At 57.3% G+C, this 14,808-nt stretch overlaps 1 protein-coding gene across 1 annotated transcript; it reads left to right on the forward strand.

Moving 5' to 3' along the window:
* Nucleotides 1-4,260: 4,260 nt before the first annotated feature.
* Nucleotides 4,261-13,497, forward strand: RHOD (ras homolog family member D). The gene is made up of 5 exons (XM_006937609.3): nucleotides 4,261-4,442; nucleotides 8,832-8,919; nucleotides 9,679-9,788; nucleotides 12,157-12,291; nucleotides 12,844-13,497. Exons 1-5 carry the CDS (start codon nucleotides 4,311-4,313, stop codon nucleotides 13,009-13,011), a joined length of 633 nt encoding a protein of 210 aa, XP_006937671.2. The 5' UTR covers nucleotides 4,261-4,310; the 3' UTR covers nucleotides 13,012-13,497.
* Nucleotides 13,498-14,808: the final 1,311 nt, after the last annotated feature.

A 14,808-nucleotide genomic window follows, 5' to 3' on the forward strand; every position in this document is an offset into this window, starting at 1 on the left:
CTTTCTGCCTATACCCCCCACCCCACCCATTCTTCCCCCTCCCAGCCCTAGGCCCGTGGGCCTGCCCCCAGTGTCCCAGGCCCCCTCCATCTGGGAGGCTTCAGGGATCAGCCGAGCCGCACCCAAAAGCACAGGTATGGAGGTCAGTGACCTGACCTCGGCAGCGGCTGGGCCACACCTGCGTGTGGAGGGGCAGGGCGAGCCACTGTATCATCCGCAGCCGAATGCCGCTCAGACCTTCACTTCCTCTCTCCTGCCCCGGTCATCTATGCCTGCAGACACCCAAAGGGACAGTCGGAAAGGCTAAATAAACACTAAGATTGGGCCACGAGGGCCCCTCAGCCTCTGCCCACCCTCACCCATTATCAACCTCATTCCACCCAGAAGGATCGAGAATGGGGAGGCGGGGAGAGGAGGCAAGGGCAGGAGTCCTGCCTCCCCAGCCCTGAAGTCCAGTTAAATGGTAGCTGGAGTTGAGCTGATCTGGGGGAGACCAGACAGAAGGGACCTTGGGAGAAGAGGCACTTCTGGGTTCTACCTGCCATAGTTTGGACAAGTCCCTTCCTGTTGAGAGCCTCAGTTTCCGCATCCTGTCCCCTTCTTGTCTTAACAAGAAGAACTCTGAAGGCTCCCCACACCTCTGACTTTTGGGGATTCTGTGTGGAGGAGCTCTAAGGCCCCAAATGCCTTGGTTAGAATCTCAGCTTCTCCACGTATCAGCTGTGGGATCTTGGGCAAATTATCTGTCCTCTTTAGGCCTCAGTTTCCTCCTTTGTCAAAGGATAAGAATAATACATAATAGGATGGAATGAAATGTACACGTGCCAAGTGCATGTCACCCAGGAGATGCTCAGTAAACGTGCGGCCAGGGTTTTGGGTGAAAGAGTTCTGGCCACGGGCAAGACCTCTTGGGATCTGGTGTTTGAGATGAAAGGGAGGGGAGGGCACATAGGGAGGTGGGAGGAGCAAAGATCCCACCAAGGCATCCCAAGGGCGCATAACTGGACCTCTGAAGTTCCATCCACCACCGGCACCCACGTTCCCTCTCCTTCAACCACCCATACGCACCCCACGCCCCAAGGCGGGAACTCCAAGCAGAGCCCACAGCCCTCATGATGATGGTGCAGGGAGCAGAGCGGCCACGTGGCGGCAGCAGAGACTCGGGTGGGGCCCCAGGGAACTCCCGGCCTCAGGGTGGATGGGGTGGGATGCCAGGTGGGCTTGAGCAGATGAAGGCTGGAGGGTGGTCACCTGTCTGCTGACCCTGCAGTCAGGTCACGCACTGTATTTACTCAACTATGCGATCATGTGTTCCTGTTTTCATTTCTCCAAGTTTGTCTATTCTTTTGAGTCAACCAATCTTCCTTCTTTCCTTCCTCTCCTCTCTGCCCCATTTTCCTTCCTTTTCCCTCTGTCCAACCAGGCAGTTAATTGGACGTAACATCTTGAGCCACAGCTGGGTGCCAGCCTGGGGCAGGCACTGCTGTCTAGGGGTACAGAGGTTGGCCTTGGTCTCTGGCCTTTAGGTGCTCAAGGCTGGGGGCTGGAAGATCCTGCCTGGCCACCTGCATCCCCAGGAGAGGATTCCATGGCAGGCCGAGGGCCAGCCTGGCCACCTCTGATGTTCTGGGGTCTGCAAGGCAGTTGCCCACTGTGCAGAGTGGCAGAAGAGCTCTGGACTTGGGACTGGTGGGGTCTCAAGGGACAGAGACATCCACAGGCCTTCAAGGATAGCCCCCCCCCCCCGAAAACAGTAAACAGTACCCTGGCCAGGCAGACTGTGACCTGGGCCACCTCCAAAGTAAGCCCCAGTAAAATGGTGCTGTCCAGGGCCCAGCAATGCCTGAGATTCAGGGAAATCCCTGGCCAACCAGAGCAGATTCCCCTTACCCAGTAACTAAGCTCCCTCCTGCAGAAGCATGAGCATAAAGTGGAGGTAAGGCTGGGGCTTCACATCAGGAGATCTGGGTTCAAATCCTGACTGTGTCTAGCTAGGCTGAGACAAGCCACTGCCTTTCTCTGAGCCTCAGTTCCCAAATCTGTAGAATGAAGAAAGCAGATCCCTTGTTCTGCCCACCTCACAGTCTGATGGCTGAATGAAATACTGCACACCAGGTATGATGTCGGGAGAGAACCCTGCTGCGTGCCCAGACTCGGGTTCCAATTCAAGTTCTACCTCTTACTAGCTGTGAATCTCAAACGGGAAGTGGACCTCTCTGGCCTCCAGGTTCCTCATCTGTAAAATGGGGCTAGTGATTCCCACCTGCGAAGGGACAGTGCCTGCACAGGGTTAGCAATCCATTAATGGGCGCTGTTATTATTAGGAAGTGCTCAGTGAAACTGTAAGGCATGACAGACGTCAAGGATATCATTAGAATGATTATCCCTATAGCAACCAAGGCCAAACGCCTCTGCCTGACTCTCAGCTCCCTCCACCCCCAGTCTGGCCCCACCTGCCTCCTAGCCTTGCCACCCAAAGCCTGATGACAGCATCAGTGGGGATGACGAGGCTGACAGCTGATCGTTGGGGGACTGGGCGCCTCCCAACCACTCCTTGGGGCGGGGAGCCCTGCTCCGTAGCTACACACCCAGCTCAGCACCAAGTCACTGCTCAGCCCTTTGGCAGTTTCGGGGAGGAAAGGGCACCTAAAGGGTGGGGATTTCATGAGATGCTCTCTCTATCCAGGTGAGGCTCTATTCAACCTGCTGCCTGTGGCCCTGGGTGAGCTTGGAATAAGCGTCAGGGGTCTGGGCTCTACCTCTGTGCAACGAAGACAGTGACTCCTGCCCCAGCTGCCTCTTTGGTCCACAGTGAGGTCCAATGGGGGCTCCGTGTGCTTTTCCACCTGCCCAGTTTTGTACACCACAAGGGATGACGTCACGACCTGCGTGGGGAAGGGGGTGTGAAACCCAAAGACTTCTACCCTCTCTGTTCCTTTGAGCTTCACTGAAAACAGTCAGTCCAGACTCTGGGGAGACCCTTGTGCCCATTTTCAAAAGATTTCAATTCTGGCTGCTAACAGGGGTGGGCAGTCGGGGGACAGTGAGTTTTCATTTCAGTTCTGTATTTACTCCCAGCATCCAGAGTGCTCCACTATCCAGGCCCCATTTGAACCTCAGCTTCTCCTGACACCAGCTCCCCAACCCGACCTCACCTTCCATCACAGGGAAGGACTGCAAACCCCCCAAGGTGCCCCCTCTCTCTTGCCTCCATACTATGCATGTACCGCTCCCTCAGTATGGAACACCTTTCTCCCTCCCCCTCAACACTCAACCCCCTCTTCTCAGAAGGGTTTCCGGACCCCCACCCCACCTGGATAAGGAGCCCCTCTTCCCTGCTTCTGTCCTGCTGCCTGTCCCCATCTCTGTTGTAGCTCTAATCACACCGACATCCTCCCTGTCTCCCATCCTAGGCATGGGCTTCTCAGAATAGGGACTTCGTCTTGAACAGTTCAGGGTCCCCAGGCCCTTGGGCGTCAGTGGTGGTTAAATAATAGGGATCACTCACACATGGCACCAACCATGCACCAGACCCTGCTCCTCTAAGCAGTTTATAGATGGAAGGTTCCCTCAGTTTCCTGAGATTATGCCACAGCCAGAGGTGAGACAGGTGGTCAGCCACCTGCATCGAAACTTCCTGGTGCTGGCTATGGCAGGGCAGGGCAGGCCAGCCTGGCAGCGCCAGCAACTGACCCCTTAGGGCATGGCCGGGTCACCCCCTTCCCACCTGGCCTTCAATATCTGGAGGGAGGATTGTGGTGTGCTCTGATTCCAGAGCCCTGGGGGAAATGCACATTCATTCATTCATTCATTCATCCAAAGTCACTGGCTCCTGATCGGTGCCCCACCTGTGCTGGGCACCAGGGACCCAGCAGCTCCTGTCCCTGAAAAGCTGGTAGGCCCACCGGGCTGACCCCCGCCCCCACCCCACCCCCGCCCCCCACCGCTTTCCTCCCAGGGGAAGGGGGCCAGGTGCCTTCGTCTTGCCCCGTCCACACCGCCCCCACACCCTGTCCAGCTCCTCGTCGTCTCCGCATCAGCCCCGGGTGCCCTCCCGAGGACGGAGGCAGAGTGTGGGGGAGGCCCCCTCCCGCGGCCCCGGCCCCCGCCCTCAGCAGGGGCTGCAGAAGGGCGTCCCGAGGGGCCGGCGCGCCCGCTCGCCACGCCTCCGGGCTCTCACCTGGCCCCGCGCCCCGCCCCCCGGCCGCGGGCGCGCACTTCCTCCCGCCGCCCCGCCCCTTCCACATTCCTGCCCCGCCGGCCGCCCCGCGCGCCGCGAGCCGAAGCCCGCCGAAGCCCGCCGGCCCGCGATGAAGGCCGCCCAGACCGCGGACGCCGAGGCGCCGCCGGGCGCACGGTCCGTCAAGGTGGTGCTGGTGGGCGACGGCGGCTGCGGGAAGACGTCGCTGCTGATGGTCTTCACTGAGGGGGCCTTCCCCGAGGTGAGTGGCCGCCCCCAACCCCGCCTCGCGCGCTCCCCGCCCCCAACCCCGGCCTCCCACGGGGTCTCCCAGCAGAGCGCGGGCGCCGAGGCGTTGCTCGCTCCGCCATCGGCAGCGAGGGCCTCAGCGGTGTCATCTGCGAAGTGGCAAGAATGGCACCTACCTGGGAGAGGTGTCGTGGGACGGACTGGGGCCAGCTGGGTACCCAGCAGATCCTAAGAGAGCACTTGGTGGCGCGGCATGGCTCGGAGGGACTGAGGACACTGGAGCCACCCTTGCCTGGGTTCGAATTACGACTCTGCCACCTAAAGCTGTGCACCCTTGGGCTAGTCCCCTACCCTCTCTGTGCCTGTTTTAACCGCATCAGAGGAATAAGGATGGTGCCCACCTTCCAGGGTCACTGTGAAGGGTGAGTTAGTGCGGGTCAAGGGCTCACCTCTGAGCCGGCGACAGGAAAGACTCACCGAAAGTTGGCAGATGTCATCTCTTCTCCACCAGCTCTTGCCTGTACAACGGACGTGTCGTGGGCCCTGTCTTGGAGGGCCAAAGCATACCAGACTCAGGTCGGGCAGCTTGTTTGGCACCTCAGCTGTCCTCTAACAAACTGTGTGGCCCTCAGTAACTTGCTTAGCCTCTCTGAGCCTCTGTTTCCTCACACAATCTCATAGGGCAGGAGACTTAAGAGTGGTGGCGAGGCAGAATTAAGGTAAGGCTGAGAGGCAGCCCCTGTGTACCTGGCACATCCTGGACGCTCTGGGCACGTGGGCCCTCAGTCCCTCACTAGCGTGCTCATTGACTGTCTACGCGGACTCACAGGCACCAGGACAGGGGCTGGACCCACTCACTGTGCCACCTCTCAGCCCAGTTCTCCTGGGAGTCCGGGGGTTTGCTTCCAGCATTTCTTCTCCCTCCTGCCTGTGCCAGCATCCTCCAAACCCCTGGGTTTGCTCAAGCCCTGGGAGTCCGAAGGGGGGAGGCAGGAGAGGCCAGGCCTGGTAAAAGTGTCAGCCCTTCCTTTCCACTGTGGCAGCATCGAGCCAACTTTTGCTTTGTGGTTTATGGAGCTGACGTCACCTCCGCTGGCCAGTCACATTTTTAAGTTGGGTTGGACAAGTTTCTGGGCCCCCACATGCTGCGCATGGGAACCCAACAATTACGACATGGTGGGGAGAGTGCCCGCAGAGGGACCAGGCCAGCCAGGGTCCAGGAGACCAGCTGGGAGGAGTATCTTGGGCTCTGAGACATCCCTGATGGCAAGGCTCATCCTGATTCCAGAGAGGTCGCGGTGTGGAAACGACCGTCTGGAAGTTGATGGAATGTGCGTTTTGAAGGATAGGCTGGAGCTGGCCAGGAGAAGGGAGGACATGCTTGTCACCAGGGGGGATGGACCTGACCTGTCCTCATCTGTTTAGGGACCCCTCTGTCTCCAGGCCCAAGAAAGACCTTTCCTTTTAAGAGAACTACAAGGTCCAAGTGCTGGAAAGGCCTCATGTTACAGGTGGGAGAAGTGAAGCCAGAGCGACAGTCTTGCCTTAGGGAGCCCAGTGGTGGCAGTGCAGGTCAGGAGCCCAGTTCTCCCCGCCCCTGACCAGAATACTCTTCATAGCCCCCAGTGCTCTGCCTGCCAGACCAGCCTTCTGCTCCTGCCCCGAAACTCCTCCTCCTGGCAGCCCTCCAAGCTATGGGAGCCAGCAGCCAGAAGACTTGGAGTCCCCCAAAGAGCAGAGAGTAGGCTGGGATTTAAAGGGGCCTCAGTGACTCTTGTCTGTCTGTGGCCCAGCCTTGGGGCAGGGGAACAGAGTAGAGAGAGCTCCTGAGGCAGAGGAAGTCCAGGCTGGGCACCAGCCTCTGCCCAGTCCTGGCTGACATTGGGCTCAGCAACCATTCCAAAGCCCAGGGGTCCCATGGAGGGGTGGGGAGGGGAGGGGGCAGAGAGCACCAGCCCTACCTTCCAGCACCAGCTGAGGCCCTCCTGGTCCGCACAGGGACTCTCATGGGTGTGAAACCCCTGACTCTCTTCTCGACCTACGTTCTCCTGTCCTATAATGACCCATCTGTCTGTCTGTGAGCCCCATGAGGACAGATCCAAGCCTGAGTCATCTCCGCCCTAGTCTAGCTCAGGCCTCACCCTGCCATCCTGGCTGAGGACAGCTTAACAGATAAGATTAGGCACTTAATGGTCAGAGTGACCCTGCCTGGTGGTTCAAAGAACACAACAGAAGGTGTAAAAGTCTCCAGGATGACATTGCAGAGTAGGGGGGAGGGTTGTGACAGTTCCAAGCCCCGGGAGCAACCCAGCCACGAAGCCTGGAGTGGGGCTTTCCTACCCACTCCTGGCACCAGGGGCCAGAGAGTCGGTGACCTCAGGAAAAGGCACATGACCGGGGACAGAGCCTGACCTCTGGAGCCAGAAAGACCTGACTCCATCCTTAGCCAGCTGTCTAGTATGTTACCTCAGGCAATTCACTTCCCTCCTCTGTCCTCATCAGGAAAATGGGAATAGTGCCCACTTCCCAAGGATGCAAGGGTCAGGGACAGTACGCATGGAGGGCCACGCACAGTAGATCCCTAGAAAATGTGCACGACGCTGTCATCTCCACCGGCATTTGCAGGGTACTGACACGTGTCTCCCAAGAGCTTTGTGGCAGGTTGCCCTCCACGTCACATCAGGAGGGGTCCTGCCACAGGTGAGTGGGTGAGTGGAAGCAGGTGTCAATGCCCTCCACGGGGATAGGCGGGGGAAGGGCGCATCACCTAGAGGGTTGGATGGATGGCAGCTGACGCGGACATTGCCCCTGGCGACCAGCTTTCTAAGTAGTGGGCATTTATGCTGGGCCTTACCTGCCAGCCGGTCTCCCCTACACTAAAAAGGGACACTCTTCTTTAACCAGAGAGGGGACGGGCCCAAAGTCACACAGCTGGTGAGGGCCAGAGCCAGTCCTAAACCGGGAACATCTGATTCCAAAGCCAGTGCTCCTAGCCACCAAGTCACGCTGCCTCCCACCAGACAAAGGGCCTGAGGGGAGGGGGCCAGGGCAGGGGGGTGCTGGGGAGGTGGGTGGAGCCCCCGTCTGTACCTACTAGTAGAGAGAGTGACAGGTGGCTAGGGTCCAGGGCGGATTGAACCTCTATCCCAGGGTCATCCTCGACTTCCCCGTCTGCCCACTTTGGGACTCACCTTTCTCCATCCTGCCCCTGTACCTTCCCACGTGGCCTGGAGGACCGCACTGACCCACCACTAAGGGGCCGCCCCTCCACGCAGCCAGGGCCTGACTCAGAATGCCAGCGGGCAGACAGGCAGGCAGGCTTGAAGTCCTCCTGAGTCACAGGCAGCTGGGGGCCCCACCTGGCATTGGAAGTGGGGAGGACAGGGTCTCCCTATGCTGTGATCCCACCAGCCAACCCTGAGCAAGCAAGTGAGGCTTGGGGACCCAAGACGTAGCCGGTCTAGCTTCCCACTCCAGCCAAGGGCTTGTGTTGTGGTAGAGTTTTGAAAAGCTCCTCACCTGTTGCTCAGACCCTATCCGTAAAAGCTTCCCTTTCTCATTCCTGCATTTTGTCCGTGCACAAAACCCACCCTGTTTCCATTCACCCAGCCTTTATGGAGAAGGAATGCAGTCAGGCTCTCGGCCTGGGCAGGAAGGGCATGTGGTCTGGGTGACTTCCTCCTGATGCCCGCAGGGCAAATAAGAAAGGCAGAAATAGAGAGGGTGTGGGAAGGGTTCCAGAAAGGCATCCTGGGGGACGTGGCATGGGGCAGGGGCCTGAGAGGTTGAGAGACAAAGCAGGGACCCTCCCCCCCGAAAGCTGCAAGCTCCCCAGGGCACACAGTGAGCCTTGTTTATTACTTGTCCCCCAATATCCAGAGCTAGAGAAGGTGCTGATGTTTACTGAATGAATGTATGAACGAACGAATGAATGAATGAACGAACGAACAGATGTAGGTTAATGTCATTCTAGGAGGCGGGGACAGAATGAAGGAAGACTCAGAAATGGGACAGTCCCCCATCCAGGGGGACAAAGATAAAAATAACAGTGGCTGGCATGTGTAGAGTGCTTATTTTGTGCCAGGCTCTGCACAGAGCCTCTCACTGAATCCCTACAGCAGCACCCTGCATTCGGTGCTTTTAATATTCCCACTTCACCGTCAAGAAGGCCGGGGAGGTTCAGGGCCTTGCTGGGGCAAATAGTTAGGAGGAAGCGGCAGCTCGAGGCCTCAACCCTGCTGGCCACAGCCTGCTTCCCGGAGACTGTCTCCCTCACACCGTCAGACTCCCAAAGCGGAGCTGTGCTGCTGGCATTCGTGGGCTCTCTCTGGCCTGGGCAGTGCGGGCCACCCTGCTTCAGAAGCTGTCCTCACAGCCTGCATCTTGTCCCCTTCTTCCTCAGAGCTACACCCCCACTGTGTTTGAGCGGGTCACCGTTAATCTGCAAATGAAGGGCAAACCCCTGAACCTCCAAATCTGGGACACAGCAGGTGGGTATGCAGGGCTGGGGAGCCTCACATGCCCAGAAGCCAAGCCCTACTCCTTTCTTCTGAACCAGGGAGGCCAGCCAATCACCAAGGGACAGGTGTTGGCCAGGGTTAGGGTCCCCAGGAACCCGAACCCACTTTGCTTCTGCGCCTGTGTCTGCCGCCTCCCCCAGCCCAGGGTAGCCAAGTGCATCCTGCAGACGAGGGGGAATCCAGAGCGCTTTCCTCTCAAGGGGTGAACTGTTCCTGGCCTCCTGAGCATTCCACCTTGGCTTTAGCTTCCGTAAGAACTGCCTGACTTTGACCTCTGCCCTCCAGCTTCCTGACCTCGCCTACATGAGGGTGCAGTCACATCCATGCCAGAGCTGACCGCTAACCCCAGGGAGGCCCAGCAGCCCCCTTACCCTTTGCCCAGGGTCCTACCGCTTCTTAGTCCTCAGCCCCATGCCCGGGGCAAAGCAGGCTTCTGCGGGATGGGCTCAGTCCCTGCAGACTGGACTTCCGCCCTCCCCTCCGCTCCTTCCAGAACAGGGCTCTCTCAGCAAGTGGTGTCACCCAGGCCAGGGCTGGCACATCCCACGGGCAAGCCGGGGGAACACGGCCCCGAGGGAGACATTCACGTGGAATGACCAGCTAAGCACTGAATCTGCTAAGACCTTGAGGCACACAACCAGGCCCTGATCCAGACGCCCCTGTCTGGTGGGATGACCTCCCTGATGTTGGGGGAGATCTGGAGGGAGTGACCACCCCCACTCTCCGCAGGACAAGTTGACTACGACCGCCTGCGGCCCCTGTTCTACCCTGACGCCAGTGTCCTGCTCCTCTGCTTTGATGTGACCAGCCCACACAGCTTTGACAACATCTTTAACCGGGTAGGTACCGGGGACTTGGGGAGGTACAGTCCCCATAACCAGGCCACTCCGCTCTGCCCCCACCCTTGACTCAGCAGACTGCCAGAGTGTGGCCGGCCCTGGATGGCATCCAGTCCAGCATCTCTAGCATATAGATGGGGAAACCGAGGCCCAGAGCGAGGGCAGCAACTTGCCAGAGGTGCCATAGGGATTTGGTGGCAGGGTCTGGCCTCACATCCCCAGTCCAGTGGTCCTTGCCTGCTCTATACTGGACTCAGAATGCTGTGGCTCTTTCCATGGTGACCCTGCCTGAGAATACTGGATGACTCAGGGGCCCCTGCGTCTCCCCAGCCTGGGCCTGCCCAAGGATGCATGAATGGTCAGCTTCTAGCAGCTCAGCCCCCTTCTGTGTGACCGCTAGCTTTTAGCAGCCTCCCCAACTACCCACCCCCCAGGTATGTCGGGGGTTCCCAAGGCTTCTCCCTGCCCCCAGGTGTCAGGGATGTGGTCCCTTGAGTTTTTCTGCTCCTACCCCACTGCTGCCAGGCCTCCACGTGAACTGTGTGCTTCAGGGTTCCGGAGCACAGCTGGTGACAGCGTCAGTAACATTAACCACAGTGATGAGGATAATATTTATTGAGAACTTTCCTTATGCCACGCACCGTTGTGGGCGGGCACTTCCACACGTTCACTCGTTTACTCCATCTAACAACCTGATGGAGCCCATAGTGGTATTATCTCCAGAATGGATCCGTTGCTCCAAGATACACATCTGTTCAAGTGGCAGCCTTGATGGGGCCTCCCGGGTGGCGCTGCTGGTTAAGCATCTGACTGGCTCAGGTCATGATCTCGCGGTTTGTGGGTTCAAGCCCCGCATCGGACTCTGTGCTGACAGCTCGGAGCCTGGAGCCTGCTTTGGATTCTGTGTCTCCCTGTCTCTCTGCCCCTCCCCCACTCGTGCTCACTCACTCTCTCTCTCTTTCTCTCTCTCTCTCTGTCTCTCAAAAAATGAATAAATATTTTTAAAAATTTCTTTTAATTTAATAAAAATAAAATGGCAACACATCTGTGCACCAGGCACTGTTCTAGGTGCTGGGGCCCTAGGAGAGGTGGTGGGTGGTGGTGGCTGTGACCAGGGTGCTAGCAGGGGGCGTGGTGAGAGGTGGGTGGGTATAGACCCTGTTTGGAAAGCCATCAGGATTTACAGATTGGATGTAGGTGGGAGAGACGCCTTGACCAGAGCAAGTGGAAGGTAGCCTTGCCATTTCCCCCCGCTGAGATGAGAAGGAACAAGGGGTGGGCGAGGAGGTGGGAGATGGGGGCCTGTTGGACATCCCAGTGGAGGGCCAGGTAGACAGGCGGAGGTCTTAGTCTGCCGTTCCCAGGAGAGGGCCAGGCCGGGCTGGGCAGATCCATTTGGGGACTGCTAGTGGGGAACAGCTTTGGACAAGATGGGGTGGGGGTGGGGAGGACCCCTGGAGACCCAAGGAGAAGAACCAAGAGAGCAGGGTCCTAGGGCAAAGCGCCACCCAGGTCGTAGAGGAGGGAGAGATCCCTGGCTGGTGCCAGGGCTCAGGTAGGTTGAAGGCTGAGGATTCACTGTTGGATTTAGCAAGGTGAAGTCACGGTGGAGACCATTTTTGGAGACTGTTTTCAAGTACAGTTGTGTGGAGGGGGTTGGGGTCTGGGGAGTCAGCCCAGGACCCCACCTGGGCCCCATCTGTCTCCAGGAGCCAGACGGTTTGATGCCAGTATTTTTCCAGAACACAAACTGAGCAGGCATGCACTCCTGGACATATAAAGCCCCCGTCTCCAGATTCTAGACTTCCCAGTCATTGTCCAGGCTGGAATAACCAGGCCCCGGAGCCTCACATTCCAAAGAGCAGCTGACACAGAACAGAAGTGTTCCCTCCGACAGGCAAACAGCTGCTGCATCCATTTTGTGAGCTGCTTTATTTTTAAAGGATGACTTATTTCCTTATATATCTTACCCAGCTGGGAGGTGGACTTGGGAGCCCTTACCTTGCAGAGTGGCAGGATTCTAGACCAGGTGGGAGCAGGGCTCTGGGCCCCAGCCTCTGGACTCAAAGCCTGCCACTTCTAGTCGTGTGGCCAAGGCCAAGTTATACAGCCTCTCCGAGCCTCAGTTAGTGCATCTGTACAATGGGACTGATGATGGAACTTGCTTCACAGGGACTTGGGGGATCGATGATATCATACATGTGAAGTCTTAGAGCCTAGCTCAGAGTAGTGCTCCCTAAATGTTGGCTGTACTGATTATCACCACTGGAGTCTGCCTGGGGAGCAGGAGAGTGACCCATCCTCCCCATCTGCAGAAAAGAACAGTCCCTATGACTAATACACACCTGCACTGCCCCCCTCCCCGCAGTGGTACCCAGAGGTGAACCACTTCTGCAAGGAGGTGCCCCTCATTGTCGTGGGCTGCAAAACGGACCTGCGCAAGGACAAGTCGCTGGTGAAGAAGTTGCGGAAAAATAGACTGGAGCCTGTTACCTACCACAGGGTAGGAAACTCTGCCCAGGGGCCCGGTTCTGGGGGCGGGGGGAACTTCTGGGTACGCTGATGTAGCCCAGTCTGTCAGCAGGGCCAGACATCCAGCACACTTAAGAGTGGGTCAGGGCAGGGGTCATCTTAGAATTGCCTGGGCTTGGAAGTGGTACCTAGAACACTCTGGAAGGTTCTGCCTATGGAAGAGAGAGCCAGTGGTGTGCACATTCAGATAATCCTACCCATCCACTTCGCAGATAGGGAATCTGAGGTCTGGAGAAGAACCCTTAGCTCTTCTGCAGGCCCCTCTCTGCTACATACCTGGGAAGTCCATTAGTTGGTGCCTTGAGAGGCAGGGACCCATCCTGGAGCTGAGGCAGGAAACCCAACGAAGCCACGAGAGTGCTTGGTCAAGATCGGGGGCAGGAGCTGTAGGGGTCCTAGAAAAACTCGCCTTCCACTTTTGTCCTGGAGACTCCCTAGGATGACCACGAGGGCTGCGGGGAGGCGGGACGTGAGGCCCCCAAGTCCTGTACCTCACGGCAGCCCTGTGCACTCTCTCTGTTAGGGCCAGGAGATGGCGAGGTCCGTGGGCGCAGTGGCCTACCTTGAGTGCTCGGCCTTGCTCCAGGAAAACGTCCACGCGGTCTTCCAGGAAGCAGCCGAGGTGGCCCTGAGCAGCCGCAGTCGCAACTTCTGGAGGAGGGTTACCCGGAGCTTTTGTGTGCTGACCTGACATCTTGAGGCCTTCCCTGCCCCCACCACCCCAGCAGCATAGGAAGGAGCTGGGTGCTGACCTTCTTTCTGCCCACTTGACTGGGCTAGACCCAGTCCCCAGGCCGTGACCACCGAACTGCACCTCAAAACAGATGGACACCATGAAGGCCGGGCACCGGACCCCGGGTCTGTGGTCCCTGGACTGGAGCGTAACCCCCCTGAGGTCTGAGGAAGGGGATTCCAGAGCCCACCAGCCCTGTGGGGGCTAGCCCCGGAGTGGCCTAGAATGACTACCAGACGCCCAGCCCCCAGCCTGGACCGCACATCCCGAAGCAGCCTGTGCAGCCTGGTGCCGCCTAGCGGCTGTTCCCAGGGCTGCACCTTCAGGACCTTGAGCTTCTAGGAACCTGGGTCAGAACTCACACCTTGCCCTCCCCCCTTCCCCCTTCCCCCTTGCCCATCCAGTGGTAACTATAACAAGTAAAACAACATCTTTTGTCAGTTATATCATGTCTCTTGCTTTACACGCATGTTCCGTAGCAGGTAAGAATTCACCACCTGTAGGCAGTGGAGGGGAACCTCCTGGATCCAAACCTGGCTTTGTCACCTTAGGACCTTGGGCAAATTACTTCCACCCTCTGCATCTCAATATCCTCATCTGTGAAATGGGACCAATCACAAATGATGTCATGGAGCCTTTAGATGAGTAAGGGCCTCATGAGACACACGCAAAGAACTTAGCAGGTGCCTGGCACACAGTAAGTGCTCACAAAACATTCACAAGTCTTATTTTGGTTTATGATAAGTATGTAATACTGCAGAGCTGTAATATACGTAATATACTCGATATTATATTAATTATCTCACATGATCAGAGGGGCCAGCAGGAGGAGGCTGGAGATTCAGGTAAGTTGATGTTGCAGTCTTGAGGCTGAATTCTGCAGGGCGGCAGGCTGGATACTCAGGCAGGCTTTCTGTGTTGCTGAATTGAGGCAGAATTCCTTCTTCTTCGACAAATCGGTCATTTTTCTTAAGGCCTTCAACTGATCGGATGAGGTCCCAGCACGCAGAACCAGCCACAAACACACACCCCTTCGGTTTCTTTAGAAAAAGCTCGAGGGAGGGACCACTTCTGCCTGGTGAGGGCTCACAGCTTGGGTTACAGAGCTGAACGGAGGCAGGTGAAATGGTGTTAGGGGCCCGCTCTAAAAACCCCACGTGGATTACAGGCTCTGCTTCAGGGTTTTACTAGAAACTGCTAGGGATGGGAAATAGCTTTTCCTGGCCTAGATTTTAGCTTGATTTTTCCTCCCCGCCAAGCATACCCCATGCCCAGAATGTTCTTCCCTATTCTCCGCTTCCTGCCCTCCCCAATCCCAGCTCAGACCGCTGCCTTCTGTAATTTCCCAAAATACGTGTTCCTGGAGCGCTGATATTTATGTCGCCATGATGCTTTTCACACTGACTTCTTGTGCCTCTGTCTTCTTGCACTAGACCTTGACTTCCTTGAAGTAAGGATCCTATTGGCTTCGTCTTTTTGTCCCCCAGCTCCTAGCTGAGGATGTGGCTTGGCCTTTGGGCATCGATGAGTGTTCCATCCCTGGAGTCAGTGGCAGATCTGGGTTCGAATGTCAGTGCTCTCATTTTCCATAGCTATGTGATTTTATGAGAGTTAACACTCTTTGAGCCTCAGTACCCCATCTAGCAAATGGGAACAATCATACCCATCCTACAGGGTTGCTATGGGAACAAAGTGACAGAATGCTTGTCTGCTACCCAGCACAGTGCCGGCCATAAAGGAAGATGCAGGAAGCAT

Source organism: Felis catus, chromosome D1 (assembly GCF_018350175.1).
Source record: "Felis catus isolate Fca126 chromosome D1, F.catus_Fca126_mat1.0, whole genome shotgun sequence".
Classification (NCBI taxonomy): Eukaryota; Metazoa; Chordata; class Mammalia; order Carnivora; family Felidae; genus Felis; species Felis catus.

Bases quoted from the DNA above. Each gene is read 5' to 3' on its own strand.
- RHOD (XM_006937609.3), top strand. From the start codon at position 4,311: ATGAAGGCCGCCCAGACCGCGGACGCCGAGGCGCCGCCGGGCGCACGG. The intron at 9,789-12,156 runs GTAGGTACCGGG...CCCTCCCCGCAG, and splicing joins TTGACAACATCTTTAACCGG to TGGTACCCAGAGGTGAACCA. The intron at 12,292-12,843 runs GTAGGAAACTCT...TCTCTCTGTTAG, and splicing joins AGCCTGTTACCTACCACAGG to GGCCAGGAGATGGCGAGGTC.